Source organism: Ovis aries, chromosome 20 (assembly GCF_016772045.2).
Source record: "Ovis aries strain OAR_USU_Benz2616 breed Rambouillet chromosome 20, ARS-UI_Ramb_v3.0, whole genome shotgun sequence".
NCBI lineage: Eukaryota > Metazoa > Chordata > Mammalia > Artiodactyla > Bovidae > Ovis > Ovis aries.
Window position 1 is genome coordinate 28,547,612 of NC_056073.1, and position 22,115 is coordinate 28,569,726.

Below are 22,115 nucleotides of genomic sequence, written 5' to 3' on the forward strand. Positions count from 1 at the left end.
TAATAAAATATTTGCTTTATAATATGTCCTCATAATATTACATATTTACTTTACAGATACAACATTGTTATATTTAAATGAGTTGAAAAAAGTCCATATTTCTCATAAGGTCAGTGCCTAAGAGTCCACTCATTAATATTAATCATTAATATTCAAAGATGATAACAACTACAAAATATTCAGTATGTCAAATCAGTGAGGAACTAATACATTATTTAAGAGGTCAATGATGATCGAATATGAGAGCTCATTCCAAATCAGTGATTATTTTTGTCATGTAATCTGAAATGGCAGCCCACTCAGGTATTCTTGCCCACAGAATTCCATGGATGGAGGAGCCTGGTAGGCTACAGTCCATGGGGTTGCAAAGAGTTGGACACGACTGAGTGACTTCACTTTCACTTTCAATTTGTTAGACAAAAAATGTACACATCACCATGGTTTTTGATTTGCCTATGAAAATCTTCCAAATACTAAGTTTATGCAAGTTTTCATCTACAGTTTTTTTCCATTATCCAAGTAAAATTCATACTCTTCAGTAAAATCTTTACATATTTCATCCTTTTATGTATATTTTCACTAAGTTGGTTAACCAGAGCTCTCATATTCGATCATCATTGACCTCTTAAATAATGTATTAGTTCCTCACTGATTTGACATATTGAATATTTTGTAGTTGTTATCATCTTTGAATATTAATGATTAAGAGGAAATATATTCAATTACACACATACAATGGAATATTAGCCAGAAAAAAGAACAAATTTGAGTCAATTGTAGTGAGATGGATAGAATCTAGAGCCTGTTTTACAGAGTGAAGTAAGTCAAAAAGAGAAAAACAAATATCATATATTAACGCATATATATGGATTCTAGAAAAATAGTAATGATGAACCTGTTTACAGGGAAGAAATGGACATGACACATAGAGAATAGACTTGTAGACACAGCAGGGGAAGGAGAGAGTAGGATGAACTGAAAAGTAGTATTGATATATATACACTACCATAAGTAAAATAGATAGCTAGTGGAAAGCTACTGTATAAAACAGACCACCCGGCTGGTGCTCTGTGATAACCTAGAGGGGTGGGATGGGAAGGAGGGAGGGAGGCTTAAAAAGGAGGGGAAATGTGTATAATAATGACTAATTTGCATTGTTGTATGACAGAAGCCAACACAACATTATAAAGCAAGTATCCTCCAATTAAACAAGAAAAACGATATTGAAGTGAATTATTCAGAAACACTTTCTGAGAATTAAACTACTCAATATATATTAGAATAATAAGCTGTTTATCGGGTAGTCAAAGTTTGAAACTGAAAGCGAAGGGAAGTCGCTCAGTCGTGTCCGACTCTTTGCGACCCGGTGGACTATAACCTACCAGGCTCCTCCATCCATGGGATTCTCCAGGCAAGAATACTGGAGTGGGTTTCCATTTCCTTCTCCAAGAGATCTTCCCGATCCAGGGGTTGAACCCAGGTCTCCCACCTTGCAGGCAGATGTTTTAACCTCTGAGCCACCAGAGAAACCTAGTCAGAGTTTAGTGCTAGAGAAAGCATCTGTAGATTTGTTGCCATCGGCCTTTTTCTTCATTGAAACATGTATACTATCATGTAAGATACGAAGCACCAATCTATGTTCGATACAAGATACAGGATGCTTGGGGCTGGTGCACAGGGATGATCCAGAGAGATGATATGGGGTGGGAGGTGGGAGGGGATTCAGGATTGGGAGCTCGTATACACCCGTGGCAGATTCATGTCAATGTATGGCAAAACCAATACAGTATTGTAAAGTAAAATATAGTAAAAATAAAAGTAAAAAAAATTGATAAATTATTCTCAGCACATAAAGAATCTTAAGTGTAGTCGATAATTTTCCAAAAGGCATTTGTGGCATTAAATGAGATTATGAAAGTGAAGTGAAAGTTGCTCAGTCATGTCTGACTCTTTGCAACCCCATGGACTATGGGAATTCTCCTGGCCAGGATACTGGAGTGGATAGCCTTTCCCTTCTCCAGGGGATCTTCCCCAACCCAGGGATCGAATCAGGGTCTCCCACATTGCAGGTGGATTCTTTACCAGCTGAGCTACAAGGGAAGCCCGAGAATACTGGACTGGGTAGCCTATCTCTTCTCCAGCAGATCTTCCTGACCCAGGAATGGAACCAGGGTCTCCTGCATTGCAGGCAGATTCTTTACCACTAAACTGTCAGGGAACCCCTTAAGCGAGATTCGGTTTTATATAATGAATGTCTCAGTGTAATCTATAATATCATACCTATCAGTAATTGAGTTCTTGAGCCTCATTCAAAAGAAGGGTCAATATTTTCAATATTCAGAATCAGTCTTTCTCAAGCAGTATTTCAAGGAAGAAAGAAACATTGATTAATCCCAGTTCAGTTCAGTTCAGTTCAGTTGCTCAGTTCTGTCTGACTCTTTCGGACCCTGTGAATCGCAGCACGCAAGGCCTCCCTGTCCATCACCAACTCCCGGAGTTCACTCAGACTCACCTCCATCGAGTCAGTGATACCATCCAGTCATCTCATCCTCTGTTGTCCCCTTCTCTTCCTGCTCCCAATTCCTCCCAGCAGCAGAGTCTTTTCCAATGAGTCAACACTTTGCATGAGGTGGCCAAAGTACTGGAGTTTCAGCTTTAGCATCATTCCTTCCAAAGAAATCCCAGGGCTTATCTCCTTCAGAATGGACTGGTTGGATCTGCTTGCAGTCCAAGGGACTCTCAAGAGTCTTCTCCAACACCAGAGTTCAAAAGCATCAATTCTTCGGCACTCAGCCTTTTTCACAGTCCAAGTCTCACATCCATACATGACTACTGGAAAAACCATACCCTTGACTAGACGGACCTTAGTCGGCAGAGTAACGTCTCTGCTTTTGAATATGCTAGGTTGGTCATAACTTTTCTTCCAAGGAGTAAGCATCTTTTAATTTCATGGCTGCAATCAACATCTGCAGTGATTTTGGAGCCCCCAAAAATAAAGTCTGACACTGTTTCCACTGTTTCCCCATCTATTTGCCATGAAGTGATGGGACCAGATGCCATGATCTTCGTTTTCTGAATGTTGAGCTTTAAGCCAACTTTTCACTCTCCACTTTCACTTTCATCAAGAGGCTTTTTAGTTCCTCTTCACTTTCTGCCATAAGGGTGGTGTCATCTGCATATCTGAGGTTATTGATATTTCTCCCGGCAATCTTGATTCAGCCTGTGCTTCTTCCAGCCCAGGGTTTCTCATGATGTACTCTGCATAGAAGTTAAATAAGCAGGGTGACAATATACAGCCTTGACATCCTCCTTTTCCTATTTGGAACCAGTCTGTTGTTCCATGTCCAGTTCTAACTGTTGCTTCCTGACCTGCATACAGATTTCTCAAGAGGCAGGTCAGGTGGTCTGGTATTCCCATCTCTCTCATAATTTTCCACAGTTTATTGTGATCCACACAGTCGAAAGCTTTGGCATAGTCAATAAAGCAGAAATAGATGTTTTTGTGGAACTCTCTTGCTTTTCCATGATCCAGCAGATGTTGGCAATTTGATCTCTGGTTCCTCTGCCTTTTCTAAAACCAGCTTGAACATCAGGAAGTTCACGGTTCACATATTGCTGAAGCCTGGCTTGGAGAATTTTGAGCATTACTTTACTAGCATGTGAGATGAGTGCATTTGTGCGGTAGTTTGAGCATTCTCTGGGATTGGAATGAAAACTGACCTTTTCCAGTCCTGTGGCCACTTCTGAGTTTTCCAAATTTGCTGGCATATTGAGTGCAGCACTTTCACAGCATCATCTTTCAGGATTTGAAATAGCTCAACTGGAATTCCATTACCTCCACTAGCTTTGTTTGTAGTGATGCTTTCTAAGGCCCACTTGACTTCACATTCCAGGATTTCTGGCTCTAGATGAGTGATCACACCATCGTGATTATCCGAGTCGTGAAGATCTTTTTTGTACAGTTCTTCTCTGTATTCTTGCCACCTCTTCTTAATATCTTCTGCTTCTGTTAGGTCCATACCATTTCTGTCCTTTATCGAGCCCATCTTTGCATGAAATATTCCCTTGGTATCTCCAATTTTCTTGAAGAGATCTCTAGTCTTTCCCATTCTGTTGTTTTCCTCTATTTCTTTGCATTGATCGCTGAAGAAGGCTTTCTTATCTCTTCTTGCTATTCTTTGGCAATCTGCATTCAAATGCTTATATCATTCCCTTTCTCCTTTGTTTTTCACCTCTCTTCTTTTCAAAGCTATTTGTAAGGCCTCCCCAGACAGCCATTTTGCTCTTTTTGCCTTTCTTTTCCATGGGGATGGTCTTGATCGCTGTCTCCTGTGCAATGTCACGAACCACATTCCATAGGTCATCAGGCACTCTATCTATCAGATCTAGGCCCTTAAATCTATTTCTCACTTCCACTGTATAATCATAAGAGATGTAGGTCCTACCTGAATGGTCTAGCAGTTTTCCCTACTTTCTTCTATTCAAGTCTGAATTTGGTAATAAAGAGTTCATGATCTGAGCCACAGTCAGCTCCTGGTCTTATTTTTGTTGACTGTATAGAGCTTCTCTATCTTTGGCTGCATAGAATATTATCAATCTGATTTCGGTGTTGACCATCTGGTGATGTCCATGTGTCTCTTGTGTTGTTGGAAGAAGGTGTTTGCTATGATCAGTACATTTTCTTGGCAAAACTCTATTAGTCTTTGCCCTGCTTCATTCTGCATTCCAAGGCCAAATTTGCCTGTTACTCCAGGTGTTTCTTGACTTCCTACTTTTGCATTCCAGTCCCCTATAATGAAAAGGACATCATTTTGGGGTGTTAGTTCTAAAAGGTCTTATAGGTCTTCATAGAACCGTTTACCTTCAGCTTCTTCAGCATTACTGGTTGGGGCATAGACTTGGATAACTGTGATATTGAATGGTTTGCCTTGGAAATGAACAGAGATCCTTCTGTCGTTTTTGAGATTGCATCCAAGTACTTCATTTCGGACTCTTTTGTTGACCATGATGGCTACTCCATTTCTTCTGAGGGATTCCTGCCCGCAGTAGTAGATATAATCGTCATCTGAGTTAAATTCACCCAATCCAGTCCATTTTAGTTCTCTGATTCCTAGAATGTTGATGTTCACTCTTGCCATCTCTTGTTTGACCACTTCCAATTTGCCTTGATTCATGGACCTGACATTCCAGGTTTCTATCAATATTGCTCTTTACAGCATCAGACCTTGCTTCTATCACCAATCACATCCACAACTGGGTATTGTTTTTGCTTTGGCTCCATCCCTTCATTCTTTCTGGAGTTATTTCCCCACTGATCTCCAGTAGTGTGTTGGGCACCTAATGACCTGGGGAGTTCCTCTTTCAGTATCCTATCATTTTGCCTTTTCATACTGTTCATGGGGTTCTCAAGGCAAGAATACTGAAGTGGTTTGCCATTCCCTTCTCCTGTGAACCACATTCTGTCAGACCTCTCCACCATGACCCGCCCGTCTTGGGTTGCCCCGCGGGCATGGCTTAGTTTCATTGAGTTAGACAAGGCTGTGGTCCTAGTGTGATTAGATTGACTAGTTTTCTGTGAGTATGGTTTCGGTGTGTCTGCCTTCTGATGCCTTCTTGCAACCCTTGCCATCTTACTTGGGTTTCTCTTACCTTGGGCGTAGAGAGACTTTAATGTATAAGTGGGTTTCACAAGTGATGGGATAGCTGGAAAACCAAACAGTGAAATGAGAGTTGAACTTGAGACTAGAAATAGTTGGTAGCTGTTCCCACTGCTGTACTTGAAGAAGCAAAGAAGCCAAAGGCCCAGGATAACTCGGTGCAAGCAGGGACAATGATAAGCTTGCCAACAGAACTAGAACGAAAAGAAGATGGCCACCTCACCTTGAAAAACATCCTACAGCTACAGTGGAAGGCAGAATTACCCTGGCTTCTCTTTTCTGTTCATTCTGCTCTCCTCCAGTCAGTGTCTCCCATGTGAAAGCCAGTCAATATGGGAGCCTGGAGCAAGTAGCCTTCAGACCTCAGTCCTCCTGTAATACGGAACAGTGAAGAAAGGGACAATGAAAGAATTTGAGGGCAAACAAACCCAGGACTGGCACACCTAGCAGAGATTTTTATCCCTTTTTTGGCACTACATTTTCACACTTTGTCACTACAGTTGAAAGAAAAGGTTATGGAAGGAAAATTATGACATAGTCTAAATATCAGTTGTTTCTAATGTTTACTATTATGTGAGTGTTACTCGCTAAGATGTATCAGACTCTTTGAGACCCCATGGACTGTAGCCCACAGAGCACCTCTGTGCATGAGATTCTCCCAGCAAGAATACTGGAGTGGGTTGCCATTCCCTTCTCCAGGGGATCTTTCCAACCCAGGGACCGAACTCGGATCTCCTGCATTGCAGGCATTCTTTACTGCCTGAGCCACCAGGGAAGCCCAGTCGCATCAGAAACTTTTACAGGCAATCCCAATACATGAACACTGTAATTTTCAAATTAGATGTACATATTTATATCTTATATTTTATCTATATATTTATAATTTTTGTAAAATATAAATTGCACCTGAACAGATTATTTTACACAAAACCTGATATACACCATCTACTTAAGAGACAACTGTAGAATAAAACTGGCAATACTTTATGAAGTGATAATACTGCTGTGTGTAGAGCATAATTCCTTTTTGATACAAAGGTTTAAAAAATAAATTTATTCCTTTTAATTGGAGGCTATTTACTTTATAATATTGTAGTGGTTTTGCCATACATTGACATGAATCAGCCACCGGTGTACGTGTGTTCCCCATCCTGAAACCCCTCCCACCTCCCTCCCCATCCCATCCCTCTGGGTCATCCCAGTGCATCAGCCCCGAGCACCTTATATCATGCATTGAACCTGGACTGGCGATTGGTTTCACATATGGTAATATACATGTTTCAATGCCATTCTCCCAAATCATCCCACCCTTGCCCTCTCTCACACAGTCCAAAAGACTGTTCTATACATCTGTGGCTCTTTTGCTGTCTTGCATATAGGGTTATCATTACCATCTTTCTAAATTCCATATATATGCATTAGTATAGAGAAGACTCTTGAGAGTCCCTTGGACTGCAAGGAGATCCAACCAGTCCATTCTGAAGGAGATCAGCCCTGGGATTTCTTTGGAAGGAATGATGCTAAAGCTGAAACTCCAATACTTTGGCCACCTCATGCGAAGAGTTGACTCATTGGAAAAGACTCTGATGCTGGGAGGGATTGGGGGCACGAGGAGAAGGGGACGACAGAGGATGAGATGATTGGATGGCATCACTGACTCGATGGACATGAGTTTGAGTGAACTCCGGGAGATGGTGATGGACAAGGAGGCCTGACATGCTGCAATTCATGGGGACACAAAGAGTCTGACATGACTGAGCGACTGAACTGAACTGAACTGATACTGTATTGATTTTTTTTTTCTGGCTTACTTCACTCTGTATAATAGGCTCCAGTTTCATCCACCTCATTAGAACTGATTCAAATGTATTCTTTTTAATGGCTGAGTTATATTCCATTGTGTATATGTACCACAGCTTTCTTATCCATTCGTCTGCTGATGGACATTTAGGTTGCTTCCATGTCCTGGCTATTATAAACTGTGCTGCAATGAACACTGGGGTACATGTTTCTCTTTCAATTCTGGTTTCCTCCGAGTGTATGCCCAGCAGTGGGATTGCTGGGTTGTATGGCAGTTCCATTTCCAGTTTTTTAAGGAATCTCCACACTGTTCTCCATAGTGGCTGCACTGGTTTGCATTCCCACCAACAGAGTAAGAAGTTTCCCTTTTCTCCACACCCTCTCCAGCATTTATTGCTTGTTGACTTTTGGATAGCAGCCGTTCTGACTAGTGTGAAATCATACTTCATTGTGGTTCTGATTTGCATTTCTCTGATAATGAGTGATATTGAGCATCTTTTCATGTGTTTGTTAGCCATCTGTATGTCTTCTTTGGAGAAATGTCTGTTTAGTTTTTTGCCCCATTTTTTGATTGGGTCATTTATGTTTCTGGAATTGAGCTGCAGGAGTTGCTTGTATATTTTTGAGATTAATTCTTTGTCCATTGTTTTGTTTTCTACTATTTTCTCCCATTCTGAAGGCTGTCTTTTCACCTTGCTTATAGTTTCCTTCGTTGTGCAAAAGTTTTTAAGTTTAATTAGGTCCCATTTGTTTATTTTTGCTTTTATTTCCATTACTCTGGGAGGTGGGTCATAGAGGATCCTGCTGTGATTTATGTTGGAGAGTGTTTTGCCTATATTTTCCTCTAGGAGTTTTATAGTTTCTGGTCTTACATTTAGATCTTTAATCCATTTTTAATTTATTTTTGTGAATGGCATTAGGAAGTGTTCTAGTTTCATTCTTTTACAAGTGGTTGACCAGGTTCCCCACAAAGGCTTCATTTTTAACCATTCTTTAAAATATTCTGAGGCATGTGTGTGTACAAAACTGGGGTTCTCTAACAAAAACTTCAACGAATTAAAATTTTAATGAGGAATAAATGAGAAGTTTAGGTTAACAGAAAAACGCTACTATATAGTACTATAAAGTAAATTTAAAAAGGCTATTGAATATGAGTCCCTGTAGAGCATATGGACTTCAATAGCTGGTGATAATCTATAATGCAAAAGAATAATAAAAGAATGTAGATGTACATATATATTATATATGGGGCTTCCCAGGGTGGCTCAGAGGTAAATAATCTGCCTACCAATATAGGAGACATGAGTTCAACCTTTGGGTCAGGAAGATCCCCTGGAGAAGGAAATTGCAACCCACTCCAGTATTCTTGCCTGGAAAATCCCATAGACAGAGAAGCCTGGTGGACATCAGTCCATGAAGTCACAAAAGAGTTGGACATGAGTTAACAACTAAACATCATAAATCAGATATAAATATATATTAAAAATACAAGAATATATAAACTATATATGTATAAAGTTGGATCAATTTGACGTACACCTGAAATTAACACATTGTAACTCAACTATACTTCAATAAAAAATCTTTTAAGGTACTATTTAAATAATATTGACACAATATTATCTAGCTTTATTTTATAGTATGTAATAGAAAGTAGGTGAAAGACCTTAACAGGCTCTGCAAATTTTATTATGTGTAGAACTAAAGGATGTTCTCACAGACTGGAACTTCATTGGTCCTTTCTATCTGTTATCCAGTATACTATGACAACAGGAAAGTATCTCTTTTGAATACCTTTACAGCAAAATGCCTGTGTACATGCAGGCATGTGTTTACAAGGCATTATGCAATTGATTATCTTCCACTGACAACAGAAGCACAAGTCTCTGTGGCTCTTCTCTCTCCAGGGGCCTGTCTCTCTCTCTTTAATATAGTGATGGGAAGTTACCTGGGAAGAAAAACTCAAGAAATTTGTGCTGAGTAAACAAGCTAACCACCATCCATCTGAAGAGAGCTTCTGATTAGAGGGATTTGAGATTACAGGAGTATGAGATAACAGGAGAGACTGAGTTTACTGCCCACATGGGGTTCCTCCACTGCCTGTCCTAGAGCTGTGATCATGATTGAACTTTTCATCAAAACCCCCAAGAACCTCTACCCTGGATTGCCATTCTTTCCAGAAGGTAGAACTTACTCTCTGTTGTTTTGGGGAAAAAGGGATAGTGCTCACTTTGGCAGCACATATAATCAAAAACAAAAAAGTGGAAAAAAGGAAAATTCATTTTAAAAGTTGAAGAAATCTAGAGCTACTTGCCTTTAGCAGTGAATGGAAGTAGTTTTTTTAATGTATGACCCAACATTGACTAATGATGAATAATTGACTACCTTTTCCTCTTTGCAGATGTAAATCTCCGTATTGTCATCTTGATTAACCACAGAAAGAGAAAACAGGTTCAGTGTGGTCTGTTTTGAAACTATTGGTTAATCTTGCAACATAAATGCACGAGGAAAAATTTGTTAAAATGTAGAATTACATCAAGCAAAATGAGGTCACTCATGTGCTGACATTTTTCCTGGAGTCATTGAATATTTCAACAATATAGTTATTTTATTCTTTACTGAATAGTAGAGTCAAAGTTAGCCAGATAAGGTCAATGTCAATTTTAGTGTATCTAGTGTTAATTTTAATTCAGGGTTTTTATTTTCCCACCAAAATGCATGGGCAGATAGACAGATGCTAAACAACGTGATCACCAAGGTCAGTTACTTTCTTTTGCTCTAATTCTGGAAAAACAATCATACTCTACTCAAAATACATGATAGTTTTGTCTTAGCAAAAATTCAAAATTTAACTGATTTTTCCCTTGGATAAGCCACTTATTCTGTCTAAACTGGACTATGCAATAATTGTCTAAGAGTCATTGTAATGGCCATGGGTTCTTAGAAGTAAGTTTTATTTTCTAGTGGAGATATTTAAGGGAAAATCAGAAATTTTCAATGGAGGGTTTGTTGTTGATTTTTATTACTTTGTTTTTAAGGAATTTGTTTAGATTTGATATCACAAGTAAATGACTGCAACCATTTTGGAGATCTCTGAACTGACATTCAGAACCACAAATTTTCATAACTATATCTCTTAATCTTTGCAAGTTAATAGTTAAAAAGATGCAGGTAAGTTCTACATAATTTACTTTTAACAGAGTCAACACATTGTACTAGGTGGCTGAATTCGTATACTCTTGTAATAAAATGACATTAAAGTATGTGACCTGAGGGGCTACTAAGGGCAAGGGTTTGCTACTTTAGGGACTGTAAAGTAGATTTTTCTAGAGAGTAGTATTTACTCTCTAGAAAGTAAATACTAGAAAGTATTTCTCTCTAGAAAGTTGTCAGACTAGTGACTCAATTAGGGAGATCACAGAAGTTTCCTTTAATAAAATTATCAGTTTAGTAATTATTCGCTTCACAGAAAAAGAATGAATATTAATGATAACCATATCTAACACTTGCAATGTGAAAATTCTAACTCTTCTTAATTTGTCTGTAGGTCTCCAGTTCTGTGTACCTTGTTAGACTCTTGTTCTCTCAATGTATTTTTCAACTTATCTTTTATATCTGTTATCTATCATGTATGCATATGTGTAACCATCATCTTTCTTTCAATTTCTTTGGTTTTTACACTATGCACAGTAATGGCCTGCATATTTTATCCTCAGAGAATTTGGGACACATTTCAAACTTGCTTTTCTATATGTTCTAATTCTATTCTGTATTTATATATATATATATTTTAAGCACTGAGTGTTTTCATGACGTTGTATATTTATTTCTGTATAACAAGTCAACACGTTACATTTTTTATTTTCCACAATTTTATTTTGTCTGTTATTTCTCTATATAAAAATCACTATCAAAATGCTCACTTTACTCAGTTATTTTTCCACTGACTTTAATATCTGACTTTCTTTCCCACAGGAAGAAAATAGGAATGTCCAAGAACGGTGACTCACAATTAAGCAATGAGAGGAGCAAATGCTAGCACTCTGGCAGGTTTCATCCTACTGGGCTTTTCTGACCAGCCCCACCTGGAGATGCTTCTCCTTCTTGTCGTCTCTATCATATACATTCTGACACTGATGGGGAACACAGCGATCATACTGCTCTCATACTTTAACCCCAAACTCCACACACCCATGTATTTCTTCCTCTCCAATCTCTCCTTCCTGGACCTCTGTTTCACCACCAGTGTTGTCCCACAGATGCTTTGGAATCTCAAGGGGCCTGACAAGACCATTAGCTACACTGGTTGTGTGATCCAGCTGTATGTTGCTCTGGGGCTGGGCTCCACGGAGTGTGTCCTGCTGAGTGTTATGGCCTATGACCGCTTCAATGCTATCTGTCGACCCCTCCACTATGGAGTGATCATGCACCCAAAGCTTCTCCAGCAACTAGCAGCTCTGGCCTGGATCAGTGGCTTTGTGGAGTCCACGGTTCAGACCATCCTTGTTTTCCAGTTGCCTCTCTGCAGCCATCACATGGTGGATGACTTCATGTGTGAAGAGCCTGCCCTGATTAAGATTGCCTGTGTGGACACAACCTTCCTGGAAAATGAGCTCTCCATAGCTTCTGTCCTCTATGTGGTGATACCTCTGGGGCTTATTCTGGCCTCCTATGGCTGCATTGTTCGGAGTGTGCTGAGGATAAAATCCACTGGAGGCAGGAGGAAAGTATTTGGGACTTGTGGGTCCCACCTAATTGTTGTGGTTTTGTTTTTTGGGACTCTAGCTTCCATTTACATTCAACCCAAGAGCAAATACACACAGAAGTACAGTAAATTCCTCACCCTCTTCTACACTGTAGTGACACCTTCACTTAATCCTTTGATCTACACCCTGAGAAACAAAGAAGCTAAGTGGGCGCTAAGAAGGTTGCTGGGAAGAGATTCAAGTGAGGGAGAAATGTGAAATATCCTCATACAATCCCTCAGATATTAAGGACTTTTAGCATCATCTAATTTTGGTTTTTCCTTTCACTTATGAGGATCACAGCTAAATCTCTTGAATAAAATGGTATGAAGTTTTCTTTCAGTGACATCCTGAAGCTGCCTACTGTAAATCCTCATATTCCTTTCCAGAAATGTTATGTCTCTTTTTCGTTTTGGCTGTTTTCTAAAGAATCTATGAAGAAATAAATAAATATCTATAGTGGTGTATATGTATACATATTATAATTTTACAAATCCTGGAGTTATTGCTCTAGAGATTAACTAATGACAGGGCAGATATGTTCATGACAGATCTATTTTCTCATCACAGATGAAATCACCTGCCTCATAGAGATAGAACTTTCTTGAGAACTTTCTATTGTTCTCCAGATCTCTCATTCAGTATTTCCACAGGCTGTAACTGTTGTGTCCATTGTTTACATACAAGCATAAAGGTCCACTGGAAAATCAACAATCACCTAACAGTTTTTCTTTCGAGGGATTATTGATTCTTGTTCATTTACTAGAGGCATCTGGGACTAAGTACATCCAGGGATTTTTCTGATCTCTCCCACCCACAGAGAAAGCTTCCAAGCTCATATGAGCCATGAGACTGAATATTTCTCATTTATACATCTCTTGTCCTCACATAAAGGCTCTCAATCTCTTTTGATCAGTTCTTTAACTCTTTATCAGGAATATAAGCAGATATGCATTGGCATTTTAAAGTATTGTCATTTAATCTAAATATCTATATTTGTCACAATAAATAGATTTCTTTACTGAAACATGTCTTTGGCCTCCTATGTGTAATTCACTTTTATGGATATCATAACTTGAGAAAATAATTCTCTTCATATTCAATATAAAGTTTTATCTATTCTAATTACATACTTTAAATTTCATATTATGTTCAGTTTAAAAATATTGACCTTATTTTGCCCATATCCACATAGATATTTGCTTATAAAATATTATCAATAGTTTATTGGCTTTAATTCTAGAGCCTGCTTAGATATACTTGCAACATGCTATGGTTTTATGAATGTAGTCTGCTTTTTTCTTAAATAGGGATTTCTCTGGTGGTCCAGTGGTTAAGACTGCATGTTGCCAAAGCAGGAGGCATGGTTTGATCCCTGGTTGGGGAACTAATTTCCCAGATGCTGAACTGAACTGAACTTGAGAAGTATACAGTGTAATCTCCATAAATATAATGAAAGGAAAAAATACTCAGAAACAGCTGGTGTCTACTGATTGAACATAAGATGAATGTCGTGAAAGACAGGAGTTAGAATATGGAGAATCGAATTTTCTGCTATTCAGACTTTTCAGTTCAGTTCAGTCGCTGAGTCATGTCCGACTCTTTGCAACCCAAGAATCGCAGCATGCCAGGCCTCCCTGTCCATCACCAACTCCCGGAGTTCACTCAGACTCACGTCCATCGAGTCCGTGATGCCATCCAGCCATCTCATCCTCGGTCGTCCCCTTCTCCTCCTGCTCCCAATCCCTCCCAGCATCAGAGTCTTTTCCAATGAGTCAACTCTTTGCATGAGGTGGCCAAAGTACTGCAGTTTCAGCTTTAGCATCAGTCCTTCCAAAGAAATCCTAGGGCTGCTCTCCTTCAGAACGGACTGGTTGGATCTCCTTGCAGTCCAAGGGACTCTCAAGCGTCTTCTCCAACACCACAGTTCAAAAGCATCAATTCTTCGGCGCTCAGCTTTCTTCACAGTCCAACTCTCACATCCATACATGACCAATGGAAAACCATAGCCTTGACTAGACGGACCTTTGTTGGCAAAGTAATGTCTCTGCTTTTCAATATGCTAAGTTGGTCATAACTTTTCTTCCAAGGAGTAAGTGTCTTTTAATTTCATGGCTGCAATCACCATCTGCAGTGATTTTGGAGCCGCAAAAAATAAAGTCTGACACTGTTTCCACTGTTTTCCCATAAAGTGATGGGACCAGATGCCATCCATGATGTTCGTTTTTTGAATGTTGAGCTTTAAGCCAACTTTTCACTCTCCACTTCACTTTGATCAAGAGGCTTTTTTAGTTCCTCTTCACTTTCTGCCATAAGGTTTTTACTTGATGTTAAAAAAGAAAAATATATAAAGGAAATATTAATAGCCTCATATATGCAGATGACATGACCCTGATGGCAGAAAGCAAAGAACTAAAGAGCCTCTTGATGAAAGTGAAAGAGGAGAGTGAAAAAGTTGGCTGAAAACTCAACATTTCAGAAAACTAAGATCATGGCATCTGGCCTATCACTTCACGGCAAATAGGTGGGGAAACAATGGAAACAGTGACAGGCTTTATTTTCTTGGGCTCCAAAATCATTACGGACAGTGGCTGAAATGATAAAATTAAAAGATGCTTGCTTCTTGGAAAAAAAGCTATGACCAACCTAGACAACTTGCTAAAAAGGAGACATTACTTTGCTGACAAAGGTCTGTCTAGTCAAGCTCTGGCTTTTCCAGTAGCCATGTGTATGGATGTGAGAGTTGGACTATAAAGAAAGCTGAGTGCAGAAGAATTGATGCTTTTGAACTGTGGTGTTGGGAAAACTCTTGACAGTACCTTGGACTGCAAGGAGATCTAACCAGTCAATACTAAAGGAAGTCAGTCCTGGATGTTCATTGGAAGGACTGATGGTGAAGTTGAAACTCCCAATACTTTGGCCACCTGATGCGAAGAACTGACTCTTGGAAAAGACCCTGATGCTGGGAATCATTGAAGGCAGGAGGAGAAGGGGACAACAGAGGATGAGATGGTTGGATAGCCAACTTGATGGACATGAGTTTAAGCAGGCTTCACATGTTGGTGATGGAAGGGAGGCCTGGTGTGCTACAGTCCATGGGCTTGCAAAGAGTCAGACACAACTGAGCAACCAAACTGAGCTGGACTGAACTGAAAAAAGAAACAAAAGACCCCAAATGGAGTCAGCTCTTCTCAGACCACTTCAGCAAACCATGACCAAGTACCTAATTTAAATACAACCTCTCCGAGGAATGTAGTCTTAATCAGTCCGCAATTTTCTAGTCAGCACCAGTAAGGTAACCTGACACAGAGACCCAGACCGTTCCTCACACGCAAGTGACCTAAGCCTGAAACAATGCACTCTTTCCCCTTCGGCATATAAATTCCTCCTGTTTTGTACAGCTCTTCTCTACTTGATAAATGGGATACTGCCTAATTCATGACTCATTCAATAAAACCAATTCGATCTCCAAATTTACTAGGTTGAATTTTTGCATAGACAACTGCAGTATATGAACTTTATTTTCAAATTATATGCATGTATTATTCTACACAAATATCCATCATAAAAATAAACTGCACGCAGTGAATCATTTCACACTAACCAGGATGTACACCATGTGTTTTAGAAGACATACGGATGGCTAACAAACACATGAAAAGATGCTCAACATCACTCATTATTAGAGAAATGCAAATCAAAACTACAATGAGGTACCACTTCACACCAGTCAGAATGGCTGCGATCCAAAAATCTGCAAGCAATAAATGCTAGAGAGGGTGTGGAGAAAAGGGAACCCTCCTACACTGTTGGTGGGAATGCAAACTAGTACAGCCACTATGGAGAACAGTGTGGAGATTCCTTAAAAAATTGCAAATAGAACTACCTTATGACCCAGCAATCCCACTTCTGGGCATACACACCGAGGAAACCAGAATTGAAAGAGACACGTGTACCCCAATGTTCATCGCAGCACTGTTTCTAATAGCCAGGACATGGAAACAACCTAGATGTCCATCAGCAGATGAATGGATAAGAAAGCTGTGGCACATATACACAATGGAGTATTACTCAGCCGTTAAAAAGAATTCATTTGAATCCGTTCTGATGAGATGGATGAAACTGGAGCCGATTATACAGAGTGAAGTAAGCCAGAAAGAAAAACACCAATACAGTATACTAACACATATATATGGAATTTAGAAAGATGGCAATGACGACCCTGTATGCAAGACAGGAAAAAAGACACAGATGTGTATAACAGACTTTTGGACTCAGAGGGAGAGGGAGAGGGTGGGATGATTTGGGAGAATGGCATTCTAACATGTATACTATCATGTAAGAATTGAATCGCCAGTCTATGTCTGACGCAGGATACAGCATGCTTGGGGCTGGTGCATGGGGATGACCCACAGAGATGTAATGGGGAGGGAGGTGGGAGGGGGGTTCATGTTTGGGAACGCCTGTAAGAATTAAAGATTTTAAAATTAAAAATAAAATAAAAATAAAAATAAAAAAATAAAAAAAATAAAAGCAACTATAAAAAAAATCAATTCTTCAAGAAGTAATAACAATGTTATGTGTGTAGCATAAATCTTTTCTGATATAAAAGCTTTATTTTTAGCCACTTCTAAGAAGGGAATGGCAACCCACTCCAGTATTCTTGCCTGGAGAATCCCAGTGATGGAGGCTACCATCTATGGGGTTGCACAGAGTCGGACACAACTGAAGCGACTTAGCAGCAGCAGCAGCAAGAAGAGTTCATGAATTTGCAATAGCCTCTCCCCTTTTATACTAGATACTAGACTCTACTTCTTCCCCAACATTTCCTATTACCCAGAAGTCTATAGATCTATTCTTGGATCTTCATTAATTGTGGGTAAACTTCAAGCATGTATTTCCAGATATATGCATGTCTCCATACTATGTTCAAAACTGAGTTTAATAAAAATTTTAATGAACTAATTTCAAAAAATAAATCTTTTAAGATACTATCTAAATAACATTGACAATTTTGTACATGTGTGTTTAGAAGGTGGTGTGCTATTTATTGTCTTTCAACAGCAATAGAAGCATAGTCTCCATGGCTCTTCTCTCTCCAGGGAATGTCTTCCTCTCTAATATAATGATAGGAAGTTGTCTGGGAAGAACTCCAGAGGTGTGTGCAGAGTAAGCAAGCTAACCACCATCCATCTGAAGAGACTTGAACCATGAGCTTACAGGAAAAAGGGAGCTAACAAACTGCACACATGGGGTTCCTCCACTGCTTGTCCAGGATCTGTGATCATGATTGAACTTCTCATCAAAATCCCCAAGAATCTCCACAGCTGGACTGTCATTCTTTCTGGAAAGTAGTACTTTGCTGTTTAGGTGAGGGAAGGAAAAGAAAATCCATTTTAAAAGTTGAAGAAATCCAGAGTTACCTGCCTTAAGCGGTGAAAAAAAAAGCAGTTTTTCATGTATAAACTGACATTGATTCTTAATTATGGAATACTTCCCGGCTTCGTCTCTTTGCAGATATAAATCCTTTTATCCTCATCTTGATTAAGAACAGAAATGTGAAAGGGAGCGAGACCAGTTTCAGTGTGGTATCTGCTCGGAAATAGTTGGTTTTTCTTGTAACATAAATACACAAGGAAATATTATTACATTGTAGAATTACATCAAGCAAAGTGAGGCCACTCACATGCTGTCTTTTCCCCAGGAGATGTTGGATCTTTCAAAAGCACAGTTGTTTTACACTTTACTGAACAATAGAGGAAATTTAGGCAGGTAAGGTCAATGTCAATTTTGGTGCATCATAACACTCAGGGTTTTAATTTTACCACCAAAATGCGTGGACAGATAGAAAAATGCTAACCGGTGTGACCACCAAGATCAGTTTCTTTCTTTTGCTATAATTCTGGAAATAATTATCATCCTCTACGCAAAACACATGAGAGTTTTGTCTTGGCCAAAATTTAAAATGCAGCTGATTATTACTACGGATGCCAAAGAAAATAAGCCACTTATTCTCTCTAAACTGGACTGTGCAATAATTGCCTGAGAGGTGCTATAAAGGTGAAGGTTTCTTAGAAGCAAGTTTAATTTTCTTTCTAGGATACTTAAGAGAGATCAGTATTGTCATTGGATGGTTTTGTTGTTTATTTATTTGTTTTTAAGCAACTTGTTTAGATTCGATCTCCAAGATAAGTGACTGCACCTGTTTTGAAGACCTCAAAACTGACCATTTAGAGGTACAAATTCTCATAACTGTATTTCTTAGTCTTTGCAAATTAATAGTGTAAAGACACTGATAAATTCAACATAACTTACTTTAGGGAAGGTCACTGGATTGCATTAGTGGCGGAATTCATGAACTCTTGTAATAAAACTACACTAAAGCATATGAACTATTCATGTCATATACAGTAGAGCTTGCTTACTGGGGATTGTAAATAGAATTTCCTGGAGAGCATATTCATAAAATAGCAGACCTGTGATTCAAATGCGGAGATTTCTGAAGTTTTCCTCCACACTTTTTAGATCAGTAATTATTTGCTTCAGAGAAAAACAATGAATGCTAATGATAATTATCTCTAACCCTTCATTTTTGAAAATTCTAACAATTCCTATTTTGTTCCATGTTTCAAATTCTATATGCCTTGTTTCTCAGACTCTTGCTCACTCAGTGTATTTGGCAATATTTTTCTTTTATATCTATCATCTATCCTGTATGAATACATGTAACAATCATCTTACCTTCCATTTCTTTGGTTTCTCATACTATGCACGTTGACAGCCCATGTATTTTGTTTTCAGAGAATTTGAGATACTGCTCACATCTGTTCTGGATTATGCTCTAATGTCTATTCTCATTTCAATTCAGTTCAGTCAATCAGTCATGTCAGATTTTTTGTGACACCATGGACTGCAGCATGCCAGGCTTCCCTGTCCATCACCAACACCCAGAGCTTGCTCAAACTCATGTCCATCAAGTCAGTAATGCCATCCAACCATCTCATTCTCTGTCATCCTCTTTCCTTATGCCTTCAGTCTTTCCCAGCATCAGGGTCTTTTCCAGTGAGTCAGTTCTTCAGATCAAGTGGCCAAAGTATTGGAGTTTCAGCTTCAGCATCAGTCCTTCCAATGAATATTCAGGACTGATTTCCTTTAGGATTGACTGGTTTGATCTCCTTGCAGTCCAAGGGACTCTAAAAGTCTTCTCCAACAACACAGTTCAAAAGCATTAATTCTTTGGTGCTCAGCTGTCTTTATAGTCCAACTCTCACACCCATACATGACTACTGAAAAAACGATAGCTTTGACTAAACGGGCCTTTGTTGATAAAGTAATGTCTCTGCTTTTTAATACGCTGTCTAGTTTTGTCATAGCTTTTCTTTCAAGGAGCAAGCATCTTTTAATTTCAGGGATGCAGTCACCATCTGCAGCGATTTTGGAGCCCAGAAAAATAGTCTCTCACTATTTCCATTGTTTCCACATCTATTTGCCATGAAGTGATGGGACCAGATGCCATGGTCTTATTTTTATGAATATTAAATTTAGCCAACTTTTTCATTTTCCTCTTTCACCTTAATCAAGGGGCTCTTTAGTTCTTCTTCACTTTCTCCCATAAGGGTGGTGTCATCTGCATATCTGAGGTTATTGATATTTCTGCCAGCAATCTTGATTCCAGCTTGTGCTTCATCCAGCCCAGCGTTCCGCATGATGTACTCTTCATATAAGTTAAATAAGCAGGATAACAATATACAGCCTTGATGTACTCCTTTCCCAATTTGGAACCAGTCTGTTGTTCCATGTCCACTTCTAACTTGCTTCTTGACTTGAATACAGATTTCTCAAGAGCAGGTCATGTGTGCTGGTATTCCCATCTCTTTAAGAATTTTCCACACTTTGTTGTGATCCACACAGCCAGACGCTTTGGCATAGTCAATAAAGCAAAAGTAGATGTTTTCTTGCTTTTTGAGTGATCCAGCAGATATTAGCAATTTGATCTCTGGTTTCTCTGACTTTTCTAAATCCAGCTTGTATATCTATCTCAATTCCATGTTTATATATATCCTTGCAATGAATTTGGTATTTTCAGACTTTGTGTGTTCTTTACACAGAAAGAAAACTTGTTACACAATTTATTTTGTGTAATTTTACTATTTCTCTATATTAAAAAAATCAGTGTCAAACTGCTCATTTTACTTAGTTTGTTGTATTTTTATGATTATGATCTGACTTTCTTTCCCACTGGAAGAAAATAGGAATGACCAAGAACGGTGACTCACAATTAAGCAATGAAAGGAGCAAATGCTAGCACTCTGGCAGGTTTCATCCTACTGGGCTTTTCTGACCAGCCCCACCTGGAGATGCTTCTCCTTCTTGTCGTCTCTATCATATACATTCTGACACTGATGGGGAACACAGCGATCATACTGCTCTCATACTTTAACCCCAAACTCCACACACCCATGTATTTCTTCCTCTCCAATCTCTCCTTCCTGGACCTCTGTTTCACCACCAGTGTTGTCCCACAGATGCTTTGGAATCTCAAGGGGCCTGACAAGACCATTAGCTACACTGGCTGTGTGATCCAGCTGTATGTTGCTCTGGGGCTGGGCTCCACGGAGTGTGTCCTGCTGAGTGTTATGGCCTATGACCGCTTCAATGCTATCTGTCGACCCCTCCACTATGGAGTGATCATGCACCCAAAGCTTCTCCAGCAACTAGCAGCTCTGGCCTGGATCAGTGGCTTTGTGGGGTCCATGGTTCAGACCATCCTTGTTTTCCAGTTGCCTCTCTGCAGCCATCACATGGTGGATGACTTCATGTGTGAGGAGCCTGCCCTGATTAAGATTGCCTGTGTGGACACAACTTTCCTGGAAAATGAGCTCTCCATAGCTTCTGTCCTCTATGTGGTGATACCTCTGGGGCTTATTCTGGTCTCCTACAGCTGCATTGTTCGGAGTGTGCTGAGGATAAAATCCACTGAAGGCAGGAGGAAAGCATTTAGGACTTGTGGGTCCCACCTAATTGTTGTGGTTTTGTTTTTTGGGACTCTAGCTTCCATTTACATTCAACCCAAGAGCAAATACACACAGAGTTACAGTAAATTCCTCACCCTCTTCTACACTGTAGTGACACCCTCACTTAATCCTTTGATCTACACCTTGAGAAACAAAGAAGCTAAGTGGGCGCTAAGAAGGTTGCTGGGATGAGACCCAAGTGAGGGAGAAATGTGAAATATCCTCATACAATCCCTCAGATATTAAGGACTTTTAGCATCATCTAATTTTGGTTTTTCCTTTTGTTTGTAAAGATCACAGCTAAATCTCCAGAATAAAATGGTATGAAATTTTCTTTCATCCTGAAGCTGCCTACTGTAAATCCTTCTCAGATTCTTTTCCAGAAATATTATGTCCCTTTTTTCTTTTGGCTGTTTTCTAAATATGCTATGAAGAAATAAATAAACATTTATAGTGGTGCATATGTATATGTATTATAATTTTCCAAATCCTGGAGTTATTGCTCTAGAGATTAATTAATGGCAGGGTGGATATGTTCATGACAGATCTATTTTCTCATCGCAGAAGAAATCACCTGCCTCTTAGAAACAGAACTTTCTTGAGAACTTTCTATTGTTCTCCAGATCTCTAATTCAGTATTTCCACAGGCTGTAACTGTTCTGTCTGTTGTTTACATACAACAAAAAAGTCCACTGGAAAATCAACAATTACCTAACAGTTTTTCTTTTGGGGGTTTACTGATTCTTGTTCATTTACTAGAGGCATCTGGGACTAAGTACATCCAGGGATTTTTCTGATCTCTTCCACCCACAGAGAAAGCTTCCAAGAGATATGAGCCATGAGACCGAGTATTTCTCATTTATACATCTCTTGTCCTCACATAATGGCTCTCAATCTCT

General features: G+C 39.2%; 2 protein-coding genes across 2 annotated transcripts; both read left to right on the forward strand.

Moving 5' to 3' along the window:
• The first annotated feature begins 11,476 nt into the window (after positions 1–11,476).
• On the forward strand, positions 11,477–12,421 carry LOC101116944 (putative olfactory receptor 2B8). Its single transcript, XM_027958575.2, has one exon. The coding sequence runs from the start codon at positions 11,477–11,479 to the stop codon at positions 12,419–12,421; it is 945 nt and encodes a 314-aa protein (XP_027814376.2).
• Positions 12,422–20,487: 8,066 nt separating this feature from the next.
• Positions 20,488–21,408, forward strand: LOC114109573 (putative olfactory receptor 2B8). The gene has a single exon (XM_027958576.3). The coding sequence runs from the start codon at positions 20,488–20,490 to the stop codon at positions 21,406–21,408; it is 921 nt and encodes a 306-aa protein (XP_027814377.2).
• Positions 21,409–22,115: the final 707 nt, after the last annotated feature.